General features: G+C 38.5%; 1 protein-coding gene across 2 annotated transcripts in view; it reads right to left on the bottom strand.

Moving 5' to 3' along the window:
* maco1b (macoilin 1b) overlaps positions 1-26,532 on the bottom strand; it is a 104,206-nt gene that overhangs the window by 56,033 nt on the left and 21,641 nt on the right. For both annotated transcript variants that reach the window (XM_080211117.1, XM_080211115.1), the window contains one exon: positions 2,976-3,117. In XM_080211117.1, coding sequence (XP_080067243.1) covers positions 2,976-3,117 — 142 coding nt within the window. The remainder of the gene's footprint in view (positions 1-2,975; positions 3,118-26,532) is intronic.

Here is a 26,532-nt window from a genome sequence, read left to right as displayed (position 1 = left end):
GGGACTTGGGAGTCATTGTTCAAAATTGTCTTAAGGTTAATGTGCAGGTTCAATTGGCAGTGAGGAAGGCAAATGCAATGTTAGCATTCATGGCGACAGGACTAGAATACAAGAGCACGGATGTACTTCGGAGGCCGTCTAAAGCTCTGGTCACACCTTATTTGGAGTATCGCAAGCAGTTCAGGGCCCCATATCTAAGGAAGGATGTGCTGGCCTTGGAAAGGGTCCAGAGGAGGCTCACAAGGATGACCCCTGGAATGAAGAACCTGTATGAGGAATGGTTGAGGACCCTGGGTCTGCACTTGGAGGTTAGAAGGATGCGGGGGGGATCTTATTGAAACTTACAGGAAACTGCAAGGCCTGGATAGAGTGGACGTGAAAAGGGTGTTTCCCCTTAGTAGAAAAAACTAGAACCGGGGGCACAACCTCAGACTAAAGGGGCCATCCTTTAAAACAGAGTGAGGAGGTATTCCTTCAGCCAGGGAGTGGTGAGTCTGTGGAACTTTTTGCCACAGAAGGCTGTGGAGGTCAGGTCATTGAGTGTCTTTAAGACAGAGATAGATGGGTTCTTGATTAATAAGGGGATATGGGATTATGGGGAAAAAAAGGCAGGAGAGTGGGGATAAGAAAAATATCAGCCATGATTTAATGGCAGAGCAGGCTCAATGGGCCGAGTGGCCTAATTCTGCTTTTATGTCTTACGGAAAAGAGAATTATACAGCCTTGATTTTCAGTCCACTGACCTCTGCGAAGGAATATCTCATAGGATGTTGATTCTGTAGTCTGGAATTCACGTGAGCCAATATTCATTTTCTGTGATCTGTGTTGTAAATTTGTTTTTCTATCCTTTCTATACTGTCTTGTCTGTAGCGGCGACAAGACAACCCTCCTCCCACATTTTGAGCTTGTCAAATAAACCAACCCTTTCAGCTCATCCAATCTCTCGTTTGTTATAGAATTATTAATAGAAAATTTGATCACTAAAACCGAGGGGTTGGGAAATACTCCACCACTTGTAAAGATGGAAACAAACAAAAACACCTTTCTGTTTATGGAAGAATGGTGAGAGAAGTTAGTGCTGTTTAAACTAACTCCCCTTCTGTAAGATGTAGCATGCCAGTGGGGGACATTGTGATTCCTCTTTGGTTGTGCATGTATTTAAGGTTACTTGAGATAGGATTATGAAAGCCAAAAATGAAAATATTAAGCTACAAAGAATTCTGGCAAGTAAGAATTTTAAAAGATTATTATTTATCCGAGGAATTCTTGTTCCATTTTGTTCAAGAAGAAATGCATTTGTATTTCAACTTAATAATATGACACGAGGAATGCTCTTGGTGCATTACACCAATGTTTCCTCTTTAAGATGCATATAATGTCATCTTCCTCTGCTCTTTCATCTCAGCTTTGCAAATCCTTCTTTTTCAAGTATTTAGCCAATTCCCTTTCAAAATGTACTAATGAATCTTTTTCAACCATCTTTTAAACAGTGCATTCAGATCACGCTATGGTGTATATTTCTTTCCTCGTGTCACCCACCTCTGGCTCTTTTCCCAATTGGCTGAAATTTGGATCATCTGGTTACTGACTCTTCTGCTACTGGTAACCATTACTCCAGATTTACTCTACCAAAATCTTTCAAGATTTTGAACACCTCTATCAAATCTCCACTTGGTGTAAGTGGGGCTTTTTCCAATTGGAAGGCAATGATGAGTGGGGCATTGCAGCGATCTGTGCTAAGACTTCAACCGTTCGCATTATATATTAATGATTTGGAAGATGGAACTAAATGTATCATCTCCAAATTTGCAGATGATACTAAGCTGGATGGGAGGGTGAGCTATCAGGAGGGTGCAGAGATGCTTCAATGTGATTTGGACAGTAAGTGGGCATATGCATGGCAGATGCATGGCAGATGCAGTATAATGTGGATAAACCTAAGGTTAGCCACTTTGGTAGCAGTAGTAGGAAGGCAGATTATTATTTGAATGGGTGTAAATTGACAGAGGTGGATACGCTGAAAGTAAGCGCACAGGGACAGAAGGCAGTAAAGAAGGTAAATGGTATGTTGGCTTCCATAACGAGAGGATTTGATTATAAGAATAGGTGTATTTAACTGCAATTGTATAGGACATTGGAGAGGCAACACCTGGGAGTGTTCTGTGCAGTTTTAGTGTCGTTATCTGAGGATGTCCTTGATATAGAGGGAACACAGCACAGGTTTAGCAGGCTGATTGCTGGGACGACAGGACCTTCATAGAGATGAAACTAAATTGCTTAGGACTATGTTCACTGGAGTTTAGGAGAGAGAGAAAGGATCTCATAGAAACTTATAAAATTCTAATACACGATTAGACAGGTTAGATTCACAAAGAATGTTCTTGAAGTTGGGGGAGTCCAGAACTAGAGGACATAGGTTGAGGGTAAAGAGTAATCTTTTAGGACTGAAGAAGAAAGTTCTTCACTCAGAGTGAAGGAATTCAGCATGACAGAAAATAATTGAGGCCAAAACATTGTGTGATTTCACGAAGGGATTAGAGTTCACTCTTGGGGCTAAAGGGATCAAGAGACATTTGCTGTGGGGTGGGGGGGGGGGGGGATAAGAAGAGAGTCCGACAGACAGAAAAGAGAAGCAGAGATTGAATTTGATGATCAGCCATGATAATAATGACTGGCAGAGCAGGCTCATAGGGCCAAATAATCTACTCTGCTACTATTTTCTATGTTTCTATAATCTCCCCAGTTTCTCTAGTCTCCACGTAATGGTGGTAGATCACCTCTGTACATTCTTTAAAACCATCAATGCCCCAAAAGTGTGATCCTAAAACTGGCCAGAATACTTCAGCTATTTAAAACAAAAGGAGAACTTCTAAATCAAACATCATTTTTCACAATTATGGTAATGGTGTGTATTAAACATATCGCAACAGACAGAACTGATACATTTCACAAACAGAAGTCTTTAACTAACTTACCAGACCCTGGTACCTGAAGGAATCATAAACACTCCTGATGAAGAGCCAGAAAGGCCAAAGGTATTCAAAGCGGAATTCAAGGACAAAATCTGCCAGCAACACCAGTGCCCACACAACAAGGAATTTAAGGTACAAGAAAGTGCTGCAATTGGAAAAAAAAGTTACTTCAGACATTGAACCTACAGTTTTCAAATATTTAATTTTGTCATCAAGTGCATAGTGTTTTAAAAGTTAGCCATTTATCAAACAGCCGTATAAAATAATATAGAAATCACAAAATGGAAATAATTAAATCCACCTAACCTATTCTTAAAATGTCCACATCACTGTCCATTTGCTTTGGTAGAGCAGGGTCTGTGTAAAACCAAGCTTCTTCAGCTCTTCATCCTAAATTATTAAACTTAATTTATAATCAATATCACTTTGTTCCAGACCACACAATCTCTGGAAACAGTCTATTTCACCATATTTTGTCCTAACTCTTTGTAACTTTAAATACTTCCATCAAATCACCCCATAATGTCTGCAATGAAAGGAATCTTTTTTTTCCTGCAATTCGAGATACCAGACAGCATCCTAGTGGATCTACACATTAATCTATCATTAAGTTATCCTGGATAAGAAAAGGGTGCTAATTGGCAAATGGATGCTGACCAGTTAGGGAATTTCCACTGAAAATGTACCAGGGAATGCACAGAAACATTTCCACCAGGGTCTGCTCGTCAATCAGCACCCTTTTTTCATACAGTATAAATTGCTCCCTTTGAAATTTGATACTTCTGCATTTGTCCTGATGAACACAAGATAAAAAGCTTCAACTGCATCTCTTTTCAACAACACTCATTCAACCTATTTGTACAATTGTTGTCTCAACCTATTCCTTACAACTGTGGAACACAAAATTACATAACATTCCAACCATGGTCACTTTCTGTTTTTATGTTAATAATAGACTAAGTTCTAACAAAGGGTCACCTAAAATGTTAACTCTTCTTGTCTGCCCAGAAATATTGTCCAATTTGCTGAGTACTTCCAGCATTTTCTATTTTTATTTCAGGTTTCCAGTATCCACGGTACTTCAGTCTTATTAACATCTAATACATGTTTATCATTAAATCTCAACTGAAGTTCTACACTTCTTGCCATAAAACCAAGTATTCGATCCTTTCTGTTAAAAAGAACAATCACACTGACCATTATGTTCTTATGCTTTGGGGCACTTTCAATTTTTTTGAGCTAAAACACAAGAAAATAAACTTATCTTTAAATTGTCAACATGTAATGAAATGTGCACTTGAAGCCTAGACTGAGCTAACTACCAGGTACGATTAAGGCTTCAATTAAAATTTTAAACATGAACTCACTTAAAATATATAATCAACAAAATCAAACTACTGTGTGTTGGAAATCTGAAATATAAGTAAAAAAAATTGAAAATACTTAGCAGGTTTGGCAGCATCTGAAGAGACAAACAGTTAACCTGTCAAGCATGTAACCTTTTTGAACGTCAGCTAAGCTCGAAAGCTTACAAGAAAATAGGATATCCGCTTATGCCAATATTCCTCCCCAACTGTCAAATTAAACCTCTGTTAAATTTCTCCCATCCTCTTGCTTTCTCAAAAAGGTACAGGTTCCTCAGTGGGTACCATTTAGCTGGCACCACACACTCTAACACTTTCTTGAGCAGCCATTTCATGCAAACAACCTAGATAGCAAATCACAGCAGGAAATCAATTTAACAAAGAGGCAACAAAATAACACAAGCATTCTTATTTTGCACAAGGGTAACACCACCTTATTTTGATTATATTCAATATGAAAAGGCTAGAGATAAAGGCTTGTTTGTCTCTTATTCCATCAGCGCAGTATTCCTTGTTTTGTAGAACTGTTTTTGATTGACAAATTGCAGATCTTTTTTCAATTCCATCCATACCAGGATTAGTTGACTCGGTGGATACTGGATGCACGTGATGATACTGTGCCTTTAAGAAATGTATTTATATCATGTTTAAGAGATATATTTAAAATTCTGCTGTTTTACACAATGCAGATTTGTCTGCACTGGACAATTCACATGCTGAGAACGCAAACTAATAACTGATCTTAGCTAATGAGGTGTTTGTTTTAATCTGAGTAAAAGCATTTTTGTTTATTTTGGTTTTTCCCCTGGGGGTTTCAGATTAGGGTTTTGATTAGATTGACACAGATGGCCATGTGTTAATGGGTAGAGCTAAGCTTACAGTTTCTGCCAGGTCCTGAAAACTCTCTTTGGAGGCTATTGTTTGGGAATAAGAGAAATAGGTTTCTCCCTCTAGAGATTCAAGGACGAGAAGCTTGCATACCAGCAAAGAAGCCTATGTGTCATGAACGGTTTTTGAAGAGCAGTTAGAGGAATATTGCTTAAATTGGAACTAATAAAGATAGGTTAGTATTTAAAAATTATATTGTGTTAAAGTATTGTTTAATTTGGCAAAGTTAAGCTAATTCATTCATTATAAACTGTATTGCTGAAGAAAGTTTGTTTTGATAAAAGCTTCCTAGTATGTCAATAGAATCACACCTGGGAATGAAATAGCTTATCTTCACACTAATGCTAAAGAAGAAAAATTGTTGCAGTTAGTCAGGCTTCATGGGATACTTCGGGGTTTCTACTCTGGTACTCTAACATCAGTCATTTTATATACTTGTCCTCATAGTCGTACAAGTAAAACAGCCAATGGCAAAGTCACTACGATACAAACACAATGTCTGCAATATTTCCACTATGAGTATGCATAGTTATCTGAGGCAATGGGAATAACTTGAAATTTGATTTGAATATTGTCACGTGTTAGCATATACTGAAAAGTATTTTCTTGCACACTACACAGAGCATACCGTTTATAGAGAAGGAAATGAGAGTGTGCAGAATGTAGTGTTAGTCACAGTTAGGGTGTAGAGAATGATCAACTTAGAGCAAGGTAGGTCCAAAGTCTGATGGCAGCAGGGAAGAAGCTGTTCTTGGTATGGGACCGCAGACTTTTGAATCTTTTTCCACATGGAAGAAGATGGAAGAGAGAATGTCTGGAGTGTGTGGAGTTCTGAATTAAGTTGGCTGTTTTACTGAGACAGCAGATAACATAGACAGTTAATGGATGGGAGGCTGGTTTGCGTGATGGATTGGGCTACATTTATGACCTTTTGAAGTTTCTTGTGGCCTTGGGCACAGCAGGAGCCATACCAAGCTATGATACAGCCAGAAAATAATGGTTTCTACGGTGCATCTATATATGAGGATCATTAGCTAAGTAAGGAAATGAAATGTTAGCAAACAATGCTGAAGTAAAACAATTACAGCAACGGTCTCTCTCGAAGTCAAGCTCTTGTGATCTCAAGTCCATAAGACTGTTGAACGAAAACACAAAGATACACTTATACACTGATGCAACCACTTTGCTGATTGTATCTTCCTGCAACAAGAGTACAGAACAGCTTCCTACAATCCAAAGCCATGTTTAGAAATAAGCAAATATATACAAAAGATGTTTAAGAAAGAGGTTAAAATTGTTTTAACCAACTGTTCTTAAGAAGAGTGAGATGTATATCTGGCAAAATAACACGTGAACGATCCTGTTATATATAACGAAATAGTGGTTCCAGTCTTGGGATCAACAAAATATTAGCGGTGAATAGGATTAATTAACAGATTAGTCACATTAGTTCAACATCCTGGATTTTTCTTTGCTTACATCCAGAAAGTAGATTTAATCAGCCAAATTGACTTAGCACACCATATTGTAAGTTGTAAGTAAAAAGGACAGAAATTCCACCAACTAAATATGGGTGGCATCGTGGTTAGCACTGCTGCCTCAAAATACTAGGGACCCAGGTTTGATTCCTAACTTGGGTCACTGCACAGAGTCTGCACATTTCCTCCAGCTGCTCCGATTTCCTCCTACAGTCAGAAAGACATGCTGGTTGGGTGCACTGGCCATGCTAAATCTCCCTCTGTGTACCTGAACAGGCATCGGAGTATGACAACTAGGAGATTTTCATTGCAGTGTTAATGTAAGCCTACTTGTGACATTAACAAATATTTAAACTTAGAGGTACTGACTCAATTTCAAATTTATAAATCTTATTTACAAACTGTATTAGAGAACTTTTTTATAATTCAAATCAATATCAGTTAAGGAAGTTTGTACATTGTTTGACATTGAATTCAACGGTTTTAAAATTTACATTATATTCTTAAGAATGTGAGTAAAATGTATGCAGAAATACATAGAGCGCGTAGACATAGGCTATGTGCTCTAACAGGTCAATGGTAACATTATGCACCACATGCATCTCCAGTATGTCATCTCATCAACTGATCCATCATGATTAATGTGTACAGTAGCTACAGGAATTTAAACTTTTATTAACATTAGATTAATTTTGCAAATCATGATAAGAATTATATTTTTGTGATGTGGTTTATAGCCAATACTCAAACGTTGGCAATGTTACAGGCTTCGAGGCCACAAAAATTGAATCCTAACTAAAAGTTAATGCAAGCTATTTATATATTTAGCATTATTTGGTGCAATTGAAATGCAATTAAAAGCTCTAATTTGTAAATGCAATCATTTTCCAGTCCAATAGTGTTTGGGGGACAAGGCTGTTGCCCGTAATAAGTTCAAGCAACAAATAACAATAGTCAAGAGTTGAATCTTGTGTAAATTGCATTCAAATGCTCTTCAGAGAAGATAGTGGCTTATTTAATACTAGAACTGCTGCAGTATTTTTCAGGGTACTAAACTGGTCATTTATATTAGGGTTTATTATGACTAATAAACTGCAAGTACTGCATCTCTGCATCAAATAGCTAGCTAATAAAACCCAGTTTAAATATATTTAGATAATTTTATCAAATTTACTGATGCAGTAAACTTGTTTGATTAATAGATTACTTTCAATAAGATGTATTCAAAAGCGCAAGCATCAGAGAGTAATTAATGGATAACAGCTGACAAAATATATACTGCACACAACATTGGAAAATCTGACCAGCATTTGTTCATCTTTACTGCCAGAGCACAAAAAGGTTCATCTTCACTGCCAGGGCATAAAAAGATTTAATGGGAAAATTAAATCTCATTATTTTGGCTTGATTTACACAGAAGTAAGATTTCCAATTCAGCTGACTGCACAAAAGATCACTTCACAGCTGGATAAAGTTCAAAGTCATCAATATGAACAACCTGTTCATTTTTTGAGGGAAAAAAATCCAAAGCTCCAATCATCAATCATCCAATGCTCAAACTAGTTGCTGCATTATAATGGCAAAGATGGAATTTCAAAAGTAGTCCATCAGTTTGTAAGTTTGCAATATCATGTGCTTATGACAGGAACTATTTAAATGCAAATTATTTCTTCAGGCAGAAAACTAAGTTACAATGCTCAAAGTAACAATTAAACAGGAAAATAAGTTTCAGTGATCTGAAGAAGTTCTTACTTTTGGAATCACAGCTTCAATAATATTGATTTAAATTTTATAGTTAACAGGATTAATGAATACATCATACAATGGTTCAATGAAGAGTGCAGGAAAGTGTGCCAGACATACCTAATAATGAAGAGTCAAATTGCTGAAGTCACAAAACATGTCTACTTACATGCCAAATAATGGAAGCAGCATGGCAATAGACAGAACTAAGTGATCCCAAAATCAATGGCTCAGATCAAGCACCACAGCCCTGCCACATGAATGGGGATGGGCAATTAAACATCTAACCAGTGGAGTAAGCTCCACAAATATCCTCTTCCTCACTGATGAGGGAGCCCAACACATCAAAAGATAAGGCCAAAGCATTTTACAGCCATTTTCAGTCAAATGGAGATCATTCTCAGCTGCCTCCCGAGGTCCTCAGCATCACAGCCTCCAGCCAATTTGATTCATCCCATATGATACCAAGAAACAGCTTAAGGCACAACATACTATAAAGGTTACGGGCCTTGGCAACATTCCAGTAGCAGTACCGAAGACTTTTGCTCCTTTTCAGTACAGCTACAGCATTGGCATCTGCCCAACATGTGGAAAATTGCCCAGCTATGTCCTGTAAACAAGCAGGACAAATTCAATTTAGCCAAGTATGGCTCCATCAGCGCTCATCCACCTCTGACTATCTTCGATAGTCTTATCATGCAGCACTTGCACAGCAATAACGCTCAGTTTGAGTTTTGCCAGGGCCAGTTTCTGACCTCAATACAGCTTGACAAAATTGAAGTCAATGAGAATCAGTGGGAAAACTCTCCACTAGTTAAAATAACACTTAGAACAATGAACATGGTTGAGGTTGCTGGAGGCCAATCACCTCAGTCTCAGGTTGAAGGGCTTCCTCAGGGTAATGTTCTAGGCACAGCTCTCTTCATAGTCATAGAGGTTTACAGCATGGAAACAGGCCCTTCAGCCCAATTTGTCCATGCTGCCCAGTTTTTACCATTAAGCTAGTCCCAACTGCCCACATTTGACCCATATTCCTCTATACCAATCTTACCAATGTAACTGTCTAAATGCTTTCTAAAAGACAAAATTGCACCCTTCTCTACAACCAACTCTGGCAGCTCATTCCAAACACTCACTGTCCTCTGAAAACATTTCCCCTCTGGACCCTTTTGTATCTCCCCCTTTTCACCTTAAACCTATGCCTCTAGTTTTAAACTCCTCTACCTTTGGGAAAAGATGTTGACTATCTGCCTTATCTGTGCTCTATGCCCCTTATTATTGTATAGACCTCTATAAGACCACCCCTAAGCCTCCTACGCACTGGGAAAGAAGTCCCAGTCAATCCACCTTCTCCTTATAACGCAAACTATTAAGTCCCGGTAGCATCCTAGTAAATCTTTTCTGCACTCTTTCTAGTTTAATAATATCCCTTCTATAATAGGGTGACCAGAATTGTACACTATATTCGAAGTATGGCTTTACCAATGTCTTGTTGAATTTGTACAAGACCCAATTCCTGTATTCAATGTTTCGACCAATGAAACCAAGCGTGCTGAATGCTTTCTTCACCACCTTGTCCACCTGTGATTCCACTGTCAAGGAGCTATGAACCTGAACCCCAGATTTCTGTTCTGTAGCTTTCCCCAATGCCCTACCATTAACTGAGTAAGTCCTGCCCTGGTTTGATCTACCAAAATGTATCACCTCACATTTATCAAATTAAACTCCATCTGCCATTCGTCAGCCCACTGGCCAATTGATCAAGATCCCATTGTAATCCTATAGATAACCTCCACCACTCTTGATGTCATCTGCAAATTTACTAACCATGTCTAAATTCTGATCCAAATCATTAATATTAATGACAAATAACAGTGGACCCAGCACTAATCCCTGAACCACACCTTGGTTACTCCTTCAAAAAAAAAGCTCAAATCACATTCCTGAGACATGATTTGGCACTCAAAGCCATGCTGACTGTCCCTAATCAGTCCTTGCCCCTCTAAATGCCTGCAGATCCTATCTCTCAGAATACCTTCTAACAACTTACCCACTACAGATGTTAGGCTCACTGGCCTGCACTTCCCAGGCTCTTCTCTGCAACCTTTCTTAAAAGAAAGGCAAAACATTTGCCACCCTCCAATCTTCAGACACCTAACCTGTGGTTGTCGATGATTCAAATATCTCTGCTGGGGGACTCGCAATTTCTTTCGTAGCCTCCCATAATGTCCTGGGATACACTTCCATCAGGTCACCTAGCCTCTACCATCTAGAAGGTCAAGGGCAGCAGATTTATCAACCTTGACACCACTTTAAGACTTCCAGCACCACCTCCTCTGTAATATGTCGCTACTCAAGTTTCCCACCATACCTGCCTTTCTCAACAGTAAATACTGTTGAGAAATATTCATTTAGAATCTCACCCATCTCTTGTGGATCTGCATATAGATGACCTTGTTGATCCTTAAGAGGCCTCATTTTCTCCCTAGTTACTCTTTTGCCCTTATGTATTTGTAGAAGCTCTTTGGATTCTCCTTTGCCTCATCTACCAAGGCAATCTCGTATCCACTTTTTGCCCTCCTGATTTCTCTCTAAACTCTACTCCAACACCTTCTATACTTTTCAAAGGATCCACTTGATCCCAGCTGCCTATGCATGTCATATGTCTTCTTCTTCTTCAACAACAGGGCCTCAATAACCCGAGTCATCCATGGTTCCCTTCCTCTACCAGCCTTGCCCTTCACTGTAAAAAGGAATATGCTGACCCCGAATCCTGGTTAACACACTTTTGAAAGTCTCCCATTTTATCCGCTTCAATGTCCTTCCCATCATAAAGTCAGAAGTGGGGATGTTTGCTAAAGATTGCAAAATGTTCATACTATTCACCAAGTCCCAAGATACTACAGCAGATCACGTTCAGATGCAGCAAAGCCTGAATAACATTTAGGCCTGTACGATAAGTGACAAATAATGTTCACACCACACAGATGCAAGGGAATAACAACCTCCCGTGACATGGTTTGATTCCATCTCCCCTCGACACTCAATGGCATTACAATTGCTGAATCCCTCTCCACCAAGCTACTGGAGGATATCACTGATCAGAAACCGAACCAGCTATACAAATATTGTGGGTACAAGAGATCAAAAGCTGAAAATTCTTCAACATGTAACTCACCCACTAACTCTCCAAAGCTTGTCCACCTCTATAAAAGGCACAAAACAAGAAGGTGAAGGAATACTCTCAACTTGTCTGAAGGAGTGCAACTCCAACAATTCTCAAGAATCTTGACGCCATCCAGGCTGAAGCAGCATGCTTGATTGGCATGGCATCCCACCCACTATCTTCAATATTCACTTCCTCCACAGTGGCAGCAGCGCATATCAGCTACAAGATGCACTGCTGCAACTCACCAACGTTCCTGCAACAGCACCTTCTAAAACCAGGATCTCTACCATCTAGAAGGTCAAGGGCAGCAGATGCACGGGAACACTATCATGTGCATATTTCCCTCCGAGCCACAAATCTTCTTAACTAGGAACTATATTGCTTTTCCTTCACTGCCACTGGATTAAAATCCTGGAACTCTCATCCTAACAGCTGTGTAAGTATACCTGCACCAGATGGACAGAAGTGTTTCCAGAAGGTGGTTCATCATTATCTTCTCAAGGGAAACTAGAGCTGGTCAACTTTGCCAGCGAGTCTAAATCTCATGAAGGATTTTTTTTTTTTAAAAAAGTGCTAGATCGATCACTGCTTTTTTAAGATCAATGCCCAACTAATTTATATTATCATTAAAATAATCAACCACTGGGAGTTGCCCTGAGTTCAGCAGCTGCCAAGATGAACAGCATGTTTCCAAGCAAGTTTCAGCTGGCTTATATACATCTTCCAGCCAATTCCCAGCTAAAGGCTAATTACGTACATCAATGCAGATTCCTTCCAAGTCAACAGGTGGAGATTGAAAACCACATCAAATCTAGTACATACTATAGCATAGGAATACCAGACTATTAGAGCTATAAAGCAACTATGATGAGGAGAGCTTTATTTTACTAAACACGTGGCAAAGTAAACAACTGAAATAAACCAGTCCTTTTGCATACATACTCCACAGATTAACAACATTCTTCAACACTGCATTTTTGCCAGTTACTTAACCATGTAATTGTTCAAGATAAATCATGATCATCATGACCCAAAGCAGAAAATATTCTACCAAAAGTAGGCTGGGAAAATTAAAAGTTAAAAACAGGAATTAGGAAAAATATTTTGTTACTATTAATGAAAATGCATTCTGTTGTAAAAGTAAATCTCCACAAGAAGGATGAAGTATCCACAGATAACTAAAGGAGTTAAAGATTATATAAACTTGAAAGAAATGAAATACAAAAAGACTTAAGATTAGTAGCAGACCAGAAGACCGCAAAAGCATTAAAAAACAGTACAGTGTGACTAACAAAAGAGTAAAAATAAATTACTGAAGTAAATTGGCAAAGCAGTGGGAGCTTGCATATTAAAGGAAAAGTTGGTCTTTTAGAGGATGAGACTAGGAAATTAACATGGAAAACACAGGAAATGGCAGAGAATTTAACAAGAGATTTATCGCTGTCCCCATAGCAGAACGCATCATGATCATTCCAATAACAGTAGAAAATGAAGGGCAAAGGAGATGGAGGAGCATTTATTGCCAGAGAAAAAAGTACTAGGTAAATTAATTGGGACTAAAGGCTGTCAATTCTCCTGGGCCTAATAGCCTGCATCCTAGGATCTTGTGAAGAAGCAACTGCAGAGATAGATTACATCCAATATGCGCACTAGCAAAATTCCCCAAAGTCTACAGATCTTTCGGCAAATGTAATATATGTTAGATGCCAGATGAGAAACTCCAGGTATATTATGAAGTTAGCCGAAATGCCACCACTTTTGATATTGGGATTAGTGTGAGCGTAAGGCGTTTCACTCCAGGTGTGATTCTATTGATCCACCAGGAAACTTTTATCAAAACAAACTATTTAGCAATACAGTTTAACCATAACAAAATAATTGACATAACTTTTACCAACTGAAATACTTAAACATGACAAGGTATAATTATTAACTGCTGGCTACCTCTATTAGTCCCAATTTAAGCAATATTCTTCATAGCTGTAAACTCCTCTTTAGAATCCGTTAGCAAAAACGCACAGGCTTATATGGGTTGTTAGTCTTCTTCACAAAAACTTGATGTCTGTGGGTTGTTAGTCTTCTAGGCTTTTAACACACAGAGAGAGTGACAGAGAGAGTGACAGAGAGAGTGACAGAGAGAGTGACAGAGAGAGTGACAGAGAGAGTGACAGAGAGAGTGACAGAGAGAGTGACAGAGAGAGTGACAGAGAGAGTGACAGAGAGAGTGACAGAGAGAGTGACAGAGAGAGTGACAGAGAGAGTGACAGAGAGAGTGACAGAGAGAGTGACAGAGATCTGTTTTCTGACTCTCAGACAACAATCTCCAAGGAAAGGTTTTTTTCACACATCTCTCTGGTGTTCTGCTACCTATTTTCTAGCTGGTCCCAGTCTTCATTTTCTAGAGAAAGAGTTACTGCTTCAAATTCAAACAGTAACTACCTGCTTGTCTCCCTCTGAAAGCCTAGCTCCTACTATTAGCACATACACTCCATGCCTAATTAAACCCTACTCTGAAACCCCAGAGGACAATCTTAAAAATAACAAAGTTGTGTTAACTCAGATTAAAACAAACACTCCAATGATTAGAAACAATTACTCTTCTGCAGGCTCAGCATGTGGGCTGCCAGCTGCAGACAATCTGCACCATAATCAGTTTTAAAACACATGACATGAATACATTTCCAAAAGGCACAATATTGGCACAAATGTGTCTAATCCAAAAAGGAGGGAGACATAAAAAGGAGGGAAACCATAGGCCAATTAGCCTAACATTCGTCTTTGAAAAATGGTGGAATTCATTATTTAGGAATTAGTAGCTAAACACTTGGAAAATCACAATAGAGTTAAGTAAAGGGAAACTATCCTTGAAAAATCTATTTTTGAGGATATGGCGAGCAGGGTGGAGAAAGGCGAACAAGTAAATGAAGTGTATCTGGATTTCTAAAAGATATTTAGTAAGGCTAGGCACTCAACTATTTATAATCTATATTAATGGCTTGGATGAAGGGAAATTGCTTTGTGGTCAAATTTGCTATGATACAGAGGAAACCAAGTTCTGATAAAGACAGCCTTCAAAAATCAAGGGGGAGGGTGGAAATTTGGCAGATGGATTTTGAAACAGGATAAATCTGAGATCCATTTTGGTAGGAAAAATATTAAAGCAAAGAGAGATTACAGAATATTGTAGGCACAATGGCTGCCTTCAATAAGAAAACACAAGGTTAGCATGCAGGCATATCAAGTAGTTAGGGAGGCAAATTAAATTTTGGTTTTTACTGCAAGGGGATGATGTGTATAAAAGTAGGGAAATCTTGTTGCAACTGTAGAGGCCACAGCAACATGACTACATACGGTTTTGGTCCCATTTAATGGAGGAATTTGCTTGCACTGGTGACATTTCAAGAAGATTCATTGGATTGATTCCTGGGACAAAAGGTTGAGTCAGGACTCATTGGAGTTTATAAGAATGAGAGGAGATCTTATCTAAACATATATAATTCTGAGGGTGCTTGATAAGAGTACAGGATGGGAGGATGCTTCCCTTGTTGGGGAATCCAGAACTGCAGAGTAATAGTTTCAAAGGGATTGCCCATTTAAGACAGATGAGAAGGAATTTCTTTTCCAAGGGATATGGATCATTATAATTCGCCATCCAGACAGCAAGAGTGGCTGGCCGTTGAATACATTAAAGCTAAGATGGACAGGTTCTTGAACTATTGGGGGTTCAAACGTTATGGGGAATATGCAAGGAACTCAACTCGAGACCAAAGTCAGATCAGCCAGGATTCTACTAAATGGAGGTGTCGACTTGAGGACAGGACAGCCTACACCTGTTCCTACTTCTTAAGTTCTGGTGGTCAGAACTAAAATTAGTTTGTAGTTTATTAAATCAACAGAATAAATGCCAAATTAACTTCTGTTTAGAAGTACATAATCACGCAGTTTTCATCTATGAAACAGCCAAAATGAAATCTAATTTCAATTTTGCAACTCAATGCTATCACACGTCTACTTTATCGAGACAGACTTATAAACACCAACTCACCATTTCTAAGCAGTGAGTTTTATTGAAACATGTATAACAGGATTTATTATTCCACTTAAAGACACTAACTTGCAGCCAATTACCAACAAAATTCATTTATGGAGTTTCTTTGATTGGACAGTAACCAGGAGCAGAAACATTAACTAATTTCTTCCTCTCCTGATGCTGAGGCTAATGTACCACCACTGGAAATTGCACACTCAGCTCAAAATTGACAGTATTCCTGGCTACGTCCCAATTGTTCCATCTTGACCAACGAGGTTATCCTATGACCCCAAAAAAATGGCTTGCTATTATGAGCACTGCATTTTTTTTTTGCATTTTCAAGTCAGAGCTGTAGCAATAGTTTAAAAAAACTTCAAAGAAACATGGCCACAACCAGAATATCCCAAGACCTCCATCTTGTCCCCAAACTTGCATAGATCTATGTATTTTACACTAACTGTTTATCTCATCAGCAGCTGGGGCATTGGTAATTTCTTTTTGAGAATGTGGTGCAAATTTTGTTGCAGTCACAATAACACTAAACACTGCAAAGATAAAAGCATTTGATAAGAGTGTCAAAAGACAGTTCACAAATAGAACTCAGTTTCTAACTCAATAGCTGTCATGCCCACTTAGTACTTGGTCATACAGTTACCTACTATATATTTCAGTTACAAGAGTAAACCACCCTTGTAGTGGAGTCATTGCCCTTGTGGCACCGTTTTAATTTCACTTGCTATAAAGAATTGGATTACACAGAATAACTGTAGGAGACATGTACTTGATTACTAAAAATTGAGGAAATCATTTGCACCTGAAATGGCCAGCCTTTAATTGAGCCAAATGACTTTTTTTTCCTAACATCTGGGTTCGGAGATAGGTTTAAGTATTAAAATTATCTCCCTTAACCCTGAACACAACATCCTTTAAGAATTATAATATTTTGGCATCCAAATCAGCTTTCCAAAAATTAGTGAATCACAATGATATTCCCTGACTCTTTCACTGCACAATGCAATTACCTTATACTAGATTCATGCAAAAAAATGTACTTTGGGAGAAACTAAACATTTTCTAAACTGCATTTACGTATCAGTGGCACACAATCTAGCTTAGAGTGTACTTGCTGTTGCAACCAACTTTAAAAGCATTGAACATGTCAGACAAGATCTGCATTGCCACTGCAGTTGCATAATATGCTGCCATGTATTTGTACACTGCTTTGGTGTAGAAAACTTGCATTTTAACCTTCTAGTTCCAGAATATTTGTAAAGCAGTTTTTCTAGAATTTGCAGCGGAGTAGTCTGGTTAGAAACCACAATTAATCTTGAACATTCAAATCTCTGAGTCAAAGCAACTCAGCAGTTTCCCCATGCAATGAACTTTGTGTCTTGAGAGAATGCTGTACTAGGTATACTGATAAATTAATGCCTGGCATACAATCAAGAAGCTTCTTCCAGAAAAAACTGCAAATGTTGCTGTTTTTTCATTTAGCACTTAAACAGCCTTTGTAGGCCTCTTGGTGCAAGTCCTTTCATCCTCCCAGGAGAAGCAACTTGTAAATGCGAGCATGCTGCAACCTGTTCTTGCTTCATTACTGGAGGGGTAAGTTATAGTCTCTCGTGTCTCCGGGCACTCTAGCATCCCCATCACCTATCCCCTCAAATTCCTTAACAAAAAGAGAAGCAAACAAATTTAAAAGTTTGATACATTACACTGTCAGGAAACAGAGGTGAGGAGGCATAAATTTGAGTTCAGTGTTCTTATAAGGGTAAAATTCTCAGTAGATTCATGTTAAACAAAGGTGTTCATACATATAGGGATCCTTGACTTCAGTTCAAACTATGCATTGTGCTTAGAGTTTACAACATGAAAAGTAAACACAAGTTTGGAGAAAGAATGAGCTGTTGCTTAGCAACGAGGGACAACTTTAGGGTAGGAAGGCTTTTGGAGTTTAATTTAGCTGATTTTACTGCATTTGGAGATTAGCAGTAGAGAGAAAGTAGCTCTTTACAGCCCTGCTAGAAACATAAGAACATAAGAACATAAGAAATAGGAGCAGGAGTAGGCCATCTAGCCCTTCGAGCCTGCCCCGCCATTCAATAAGATCATGGCTGATCTGTCGTGGCTCAGTTCCACTTTCCCGCCCTCTCCCCATAACCCTTAATCCCCTCTCTTATCAAAAACCCATCAACCCGCGTTTTAAAAATATTTAGCGAGGCAGCCTCCACCACTTCAACGGGCAGAGAATTCCAGAGATTCACCACCCTTTGAGTGAAGAAGTTCCTCCTCAACTCCGTTCTAAACCGCCTCCCCTTTATCTTGAGGCTGTGCCCCCTAGTCCTACTGTCTTTTTTGAGCGGGAAGAGTCTCTCCACCTCTATCCTATCCATCCCATTCATCATCTTATACGTCTCAATGAGATCTCCCCTCATTCTTCTAAACTCTAACGAGTACAAGCCTAGTTTATTCAGCCTCTCCTCATAGCTCAATCCCCTCAACTCCGGTATCAGCCTAGTAAACCTCCTCTGCACTCCCTCCAGGGCCAAAATATCCTTGCGCAGGTGCGGCGCCCAAAACTGCACACAGTACTCCAGCTGCGGCCTCACCAATGCCCTATACAGCTGCAGCAAGACCTCCCTACTTTTATATTCAACAGAATATAAAAAAAAACAGAAACAGAACAACTAATTCCAGAAACAAGGTAATGAAAATAGAGGTTTCTGTAAAGATTGGAGTAAAAAGGAAAACAGGATCTTCAATTTGAGAGAGCAGAGCTTGAGGCTGGTTAGAAAAAAGATGTCTGAAGCAATCGTAACATTTGGTGCCCTGATTCCCAGTCTCTAAAACGATAGTATTCTGAGTACCTGAAAAATTGCGTGGAAGCTGCAAGTGGCAATTCAAAACAAAGGCTAAGGACAGTTGGAAATCTTGCTTGGAGAATCTTATTTCAAACAATGCTTTGTAATGCATACAATTTCAAGAGTGGAGTTTGGAAACAAGTGTGACAATTATCTGGGGGGAATTTGAGAAGAAATCCACAAAGTTTGATTGGGTGACATCTACCACTTGGTTTCAGGGAGGGGTGTTGTCTGACCACAGTTAGCCTGTTGGATTACAGGATCTGCACATTTACTGAGAACTTCATAGGTTACAAAGTATATTCTAAACAATGCTGCTCTAAAAATGTGCACATTTGTGAAGATAAGTGGAAGTACAGGAATATTACCCAGAGGGTGGTGAGGGATTGGAATGCCCTGCCTGCTGCAGTTGTATATGCGCCTAGTTTGGGGGCGTTTAAAGAGATCCATGGATAGGTTTGTGGACGGAAAGGGATTGGTTTAGGTTAGAGGGTCATTGCTTTTTAATTGGTCGGTGCAACATCGTGGGCCGAAGGGCCTGTTCTGCGCTGTAATGTTCTATGTTCTATTGTATTTTAGTCAAAATTTCCATGTCTCGTAAGTTATGATAATGAATGATAAAGTTGAATGATAAACAAACCAATCACATAAAAGGGTTTGCTTATTTCTGTAAACCTGCTGCTTTATTTTCCAAATTCATTGAATTGTCTGCAATACATTTAAAACATTCACATTTTTACACTTTTATGCTACCAAGCTGAGAGATCCCGTGTCAGCACCCAGTATTCCCAAGGTAGGTGTAGCAGAACCAAATACACAATCAGTTTCAAGTTCAACTTCAGAAGGGCCCTCCCTGACTGCACCAGTATTGAAACTCCCAAACAGTGCCAACTATTACCACAAGCCAGTGCGCCAAAGCACTGGATATACCTTCCCAAACATGTTTTGCACAAGGGACTCAGACAGCCAAAGGCCAGGGAAGACTTACCATCAACAGTCCTGATTCTAGCTCTGGGAGGTGTAAACTCAGTCCAACCAACTGAGCCTTCCATTTCCAGTTTCTCTTTAGATGCTGAATGCAGTAACAGAATTTTCTGCTGTGTTGCAACTTGCAAAGGAAGACATGAACCCATGCTATGGAACACCACCTCATCCCCAGGTGTATAGAAAAGTACTGCTCTTCTACATCCAGAAGAATACCAATTATTCGTTTTGTACTTTATAACCTTATCAGTTTCCCTGGTTATATTAAATATGGACACAACATCTGAGAAACAACCTTAGTGACAACATCCTAATGTTAAGCTACCCAAAGCAGAAAGGATCTTTGAACAGTGCTGTTTCTCATGTCAGGGGAATCACTAGAATTTATCTTATACAGGGTCAGATATGTCATGCAAATGCTCAACTACACAGAATAGCTAGGATTTTTTCCTCACACTCCATTTCCTAATTGTTAATACACTAACAAGTTAGTTAACTCTTCGTTTTTCATAGCCAAAAACTGGGGCTTAAAATGGGGAACTTGATCAATTTCCTAACTATCACTGGTTGGAAATTTTGTAACATTTTCCTTCTGCTAAAATGGAGTCTGATGAACTCCAATATATTGCCACATCCCAACAGTTTACCATCTTTGGCTAAACTTGGAACTCTGTGCAATTCTCACATTCCTTAAATCTTTGCTTCCGTTACCATTCATATGTTTCCTCAGATAACTACACTGCACAGTTCCTTCTGTAGGATAATGCAGTAGGAAGCCATTCATCAGCAATTTGGACAACTTATCTAATTTACAGAAGCCATATCTATGAAAGCAATTTTGATTCTAATCACGATGGTTTGCTCAGCACTTTTAATGGCCTTCACTGACTACTCACTTAAGCTTCCAAGAACGACCATTGAAGTGTTGTTGCTGTAAAGGTTTTGCAGATAAAAGAATAAAGTGAACACAATTGCATTGTATGTTTGCAGACTTTTCACACTGAAAAATTTCATTTTTCAGTTTAACTAAGATTAAATAATTTTGCTTTGACTCAAGATTGTTTTGATCTTTTCAGGAGTCTTATTTTGAAGTGAATTCATGGGGAGGTGTTCATGATAACATTGCTATGATTAACTTGACAGCTTGTGAAGACAGTAATTAATTCTCCACATATTCCGAATGGTTGAAAATAAGATCAAAAAGCAGATTGGCACGAGTGTCTATTCATGTTATGCACTAAATAATGGTTTATCATAATTATTGATCTTTGCAAAATCATTGTGACCGTTTTCCATGTTAACCAATCTGTCCCTAACATTAGGCCTTCAGTGACCAGTATCACCAACTGGCAAATGTGAAACAATTCTCTTCAACTGACCATAATGGTCTCATTTGTTTGCGTAGCACTGCCAGTGCAATGACTGAAAAATAACTTCATTACTAATCTTTTTTGTCTGGTGGTCAATTTTATATCTACAGTGCTATTGTCCCTTCAATGCCATGGGCTTTAATTTTGTAGCTAAGTTTATTTTCTGGTACGTAGTCAAACAGTTCACATGTGCGTCATCAACTGCATACCGTCACCAATCATCTCCCTGCTGCTCCTTCAAATAACTGAATTGTGTTAGTTATAAACTAAATTTGACTTTGACAAATCCATACAGGCCTTCATTTATCAGCTCATGTTTTTCTAAATGCGAATTAACTTTGACTTGTATTATTGTCTCTACCACCATGTGGCTGGACTGTGGTTTCAGGACTTACACTAGTCACATTTTTTTAAAAGCAGGAATATAACATTAGCAATCCTCCAAATGTCTGGCACTACTACTGTGTCCAAGTAAGGAGATTGTGGGCACAGCCTCCATACTTTCAGCCCTTACTTCCCTCAGGAAATTAGGATTATTCCAGCCAGATTGGGTGACTTGAGGACAGTTAACTTTCTAAGTGCCTCCTCTTTTTAAAAAAATCATACCCAATATCATTAGTATTGTCTCTTTTACTGCTAGATTGACAACATTCTCTTATTGAAGATAGGTTTACCCATTTTTAAAAAATTATTTCATGGATATGGGTACCACTAGACCATTTTTATTGTACATCCCCAACTGGCATGGAGGGTGTGGTGGTGAGCCACCTTCTTGAACTGCTGCAATCTATGCGGTGTAGGTACACTGACAGTTCCATTTGAGAGGAAGTTTCAGGATTTTGACCCAATGACAGTGAAGGGACATGGCTAGTGTTCCAAGTTGGGATGATGTGTGGCTTAGAGGGAAACTTACAGATAGCAGTGTTTCCATGAATCCGCTGTGTTTGTCCTTCTAGGCAGTAGAATACATTGATCGCTATGGAGACATGGTTAGATTCTCTATTGTTGAACATGGTCATTGTCTGGCACTTTTGGTACAAATATTACTTGCCACTATCAGCCAAGCCTGAATTTTGTCCAAACCTTGCTACACGTGAGCATGGATTGTTGCGGTATCTGAGTTGTGAATGGTGCTGACCATTATGTGCAATCATCAGCGAATATCCCCAGTTCTGACTTTGCGACTAAAAAAAAATCAATGATGGAGGCAAAGACGGTTCAGCCCAGGATCTCCTGTAATGATGTCCTGGAACGAAGATGATTGTACTCCACAACCATCTTCCTTTGTGCTAGATACGACTGCAACCAGTGGAGAGCCACACCAATGCCCCCAGTGTTATCAGATCCTAACCAGATCATAACACTTAAGTATGCTCAACCAACTTCACTCTTCCTTTTACTACTCTTTTATTCTTTGTGTTTGAAAAAGGCTTATGGGATCCCTGCCACATTAACCACTAATCTATTCTCAATCTCTCAGTTTATCTTACTCCTTTTTTTAAAGGCATCCTCTGCAATTTCTACATTCAGCTTGGTTTTCTACTGTAATACAACCTTACAATCATCATGAGCATCCATTTCAGGTCTCATTTTAATATCTATGCCTTCAGTCATCCAGAAGGCTTGTCTTTTCCATCATAATAAATCGATAATCAATCCATCTCCTCTTTGAAGGCTTACCATTAGTCAATTACTGTTTTGTCTACCTGTTTTTGATTCCAACTCAACGGGCAAATACATTTTAAAAAGAAATAAGCCCACCTCCAAATCTGTATTTGATTGTACACTGACCATGAAAAAAGGGTATTCTAAAACTTATGATATAATGATCACTGGTCCCCAAACGTTTTCCCACTGAATCATGCAACTTTTGTCTCATTTTATTCCCCCAGAACCAGACCAGCACTCATCATGGGCTACAAAAATGCAGACTAAGAACATTCATTCCCAGAGAGACAATCTCTCAGTACATATGGCAGTGATGTGCGTACATCTTCTCACTGGAAAATTAGCCAATCCAATGAAATGCTGATCATAAGATACAAACATCAAAACCTTAAACTAAATTGCTTGGCCTGCAACATAATAGTTCTTCAGCATATAGACTTAAAGTTGTGATAAAATACAGTAAAAAAAAAAGCACAGTATTATGTTTAAGGTGGGGTTGCTTTAAGAAGCACTGCTTTGTTACAAGAGTCGATTTATCTGGTAAACATGCAGCAGATGCTAAGAATGCAAGCTAATAACCAATTTTAGCTCAGAATGTGTTTGTATGTCGAGCTAATGGACCTTTGGTTTAATTTGATTTTCCTGGGATTTTAAGATAGATATGCAGAGTCCTGGGAGTTGTGATTAGGGTGGTTAGCAGGGAAAGAATCACATGATGAACAGGGAGAGCTAAACTTGCAGAAAAGCCCGGTTTCAGTTTCATTTTAAAATACAAGCAGTTGCTGCCTGGATCTGCTGGAAGAAAGGGGTGTCTCGCTGATTCTCTCAAGAGATGCTGTGAAAGCTCCAGGACTGTTAACTTAAATCAAGCAAGAATGCCTGTGTTTTGCTAATTAATTATAAATTGGAGTTTTAAGTCTATAAGGGAAATACATATTGTGCCATTTTAAGCATTGTTCAATTGTTAAATATTAAACCAATTCATTTGTTATAGTTAAACTATGCTGTTAAATAAAAATCATTTTGATACAAGCTCCCTGGTTTGTCAGCAGAATCACACCGGGAGTGAAACATCTTGACCTCACATTAATACCAAAATAGAAAAATTGTTGGGGTCTAGTCTGACTTCATAATACACCTTGAGGTTTCTGATTGGTATCTTAACAAAATGTCAATTGAGAGACCTGTTCATTAATAAGATAATACTGTATTGGCATTGTGCTCCATGAAGGTTGCATATGATCACTGCACTAAATTTGTTCAGAGTTTTCAACGAATGGGCCAACTACATAGCCAAAACCCCATGGTGAAAATAACACAAACGGTTATCAGCAGTCTATTGAACAAGAAAAATTTAACCAACTAGTTACACGCGTATATTAAACTTCACCACAATTACTTCACAAGTTGTTTTTCAGATGTACTCCATCATATTTATTAAAGCAAACAATGAATTTTCTCTCTTTTTTCTGGTCTAATTACAGGGTCATTTGGGCTAATAAAATGAATCCTTTTTTTGTTCCAGCAACAGTTTCATGGTATATATCAAGGAATATTTACAGAAAAAGTTAAAAGTTCTGTCAAAGAATAAATGGGACATTGCAGAAACAGACAGAAAAAAAACTGCAATAATTCAAAAAGGGACAAAAATAACTTTGCACAGTGCCAAAAAAAAACTCTAATCCTTTCAAAAATACCACATGAATAGGAGACAGGGAACTTGTAACAGCCTATTAATTTGCTTGGCAGTTAATGTATAGAGTTACCATAACATTGGCCAGAACCACAAACAATTACAACAACATACAATTGTCTGCGTGGTCCAGACACTCACCCCAATTATCCAGAGCACCATGTGCACAATAGCAGCTACAAAAGCACTTCATTGGCTGTAAAGTAGTCATGAAAGGTGCTGTGCAAATGCAAGTCTTTCTTTCCATACACTGATAAAAACGCTCATTTGAAAATCCCTCAATGTGCATGGAAATGTATTGGCTCCAAAAATACTTAATTATTTTAGCAGATATATAATCAGAAAGCATATTTAATTTTTTTCCACAAGACATTCAAGCGATCTGTCTTTAGGCTAATGGAACCTGAAGTTGTGTTAATAAGTCTTTGCACAACATTGAGTATGGCACCAAACAACGCGAGCAGTTCCAAATCAATGAACGAGGCAGTTCAAGGCTTTCCCTAACAAGGCAAATTTCTAACAGCCCTTTACAATGCTCTTCATAAATCTGCCTACCCTACTCATAAACAATAGAATTCTCAGGATATCTTTGCTTAACAGATCATACATAAACAGTTAAACAAGGGACTTTGTTATAAACTGTAATGTACACGAATGCTATACCAAGATATTCCCAGGATTGTTCCATGTTCATGCCAAAAAGCTTAAAAGAAAATATTATACAATGAAACACTTTTTTCTAATCACATTAAGTTTAGAAGTGGTGCCTTGGTTCATTTTTAATAGCAATTATGCCAGTAACTTAACATGCACAAACTCAATCTATATAGGTCTGAACAAATATGATACTGTGCCTTTAAGAAATGTATTCACATGTTACTTGTGATGGAAATGTGTAAAATTCAGCTGTTTTACATGGTGCCAATTTGTCTGAAAAACAGGCAGCTCACATGCTGAGAATACAAGCTAATGATTGATTTTAGTTAGGGACCTGTTTGTTTTAATCTGGCTTAATGCATTTTTGAGAATTTGGTTTTTTCCCCTGGGGTTTCAGTGTATGGTTTTAATTAAGTTGATTGACAGAATCATGTTCTCAAGAGGAGGGGTTAAGATTACAGGGAAAAGCAGGCAGTTACTGCTGAGTTCTGAAATATGCAACAGATGTCTCTCGCTCTCTGGAGGCTGTTGCTTGGGACCTGCTAGGAGGAACAGATCACTCCCCCCTCCCTCCACCCCGCTAGAGGTGTTCTAGCAACTTGAGGGCTAGCAGCCCAAGTACAAGTACATAAGCCTGTGTGCTGCTAACTGATTTTGAAGAGGGGTTTAAGTTCATAAGAGAAGTACTGCTTGAATTAGAACTAACAGAGATAGATTAGCAGCTAAAAACTGTATCATGTCATGTTTAAGTCTTATTCAATTTGCTAAAGTTAAGCTAATTCATTTGTTATTGTTAAATAAAGTTTGTTTTGATAAAGCTTCCTAGAATGTCAATAGAATCCCACCTTGGATGAAACAACTTATCCTCACACTAACACCAAAATAGAAAAAATTACTAGGGTCTAGCTAGACTTCGTAACATATGTTAGGGCTTCTGATCCACACCTTAATCACACATAACTGATACCCTTTACATTTCTATTTCATTACTTTGAGTTTTTGCTCATCCAGCTGAGATACCACTGGTAATTGTAACGTTTAGTTTTTCACACTTCTTTCTTCCCCCACGCCCGTCCCACATTTCTACTTAATTCTGATGCACCTACTAACCTAAGTCATTTTAAGTGACAGAAAAAATAAATACTAAATATTCAAGAGAAATATCTTTAAATTTTCCCATTGACAGTTACAACTTTGATCTTAAAAAAGTGCAATTTTTCATCAGGAAATATCAGTCAACTCAAAGTAAAATTAGAAATTGGCAAACTTTTTAATACTTCAAAATCCAAATTAGTCTCCAGCAAATTTTATTTTCATGACTACAGCCTGAACCATCTGAAAAAGGTCAAATATTTAGACATTTGGCAAACAATTGTAGCTCACAGCTCCAATAAGGTTTGTCCAGCCAGTCACGAAGACAAGGTTTTGTGTACCAAATGGAAATTTTGTCTCAGACAGCTGCTAATCCAGACAGTGCCCTTTCCCAAGATCTTTGCAGCTAAGGACCAGATGTAAACAGGCATATTACAACAAGCAGTACGTAGCATTACTGACATCTGAAGCAGAGTTGTGGCTTATGAAAAAAAGATTGGTGACTAGTGGAGTGCCGCAGGGATCGGTGCTGGGGCCTCAGCTATTTACCATTTATATAGATG

Source organism: Carcharhinus amblyrhynchos, chromosome 24, assembly GCF_965287045.1.
Source record: "Carcharhinus amblyrhynchos chromosome 24, sCarAmb.v2.hapA, whole genome shotgun sequence".
Taxonomy (NCBI): Eukaryota; Metazoa; Chordata; class Chondrichthyes; order Carcharhiniformes; family Carcharhinidae; genus Carcharhinus; species Carcharhinus amblyrhynchos.
Note: the sequence above shows the minus strand (reverse complement) of the source record. Positions and strands in the feature narration are given on the sequence as shown.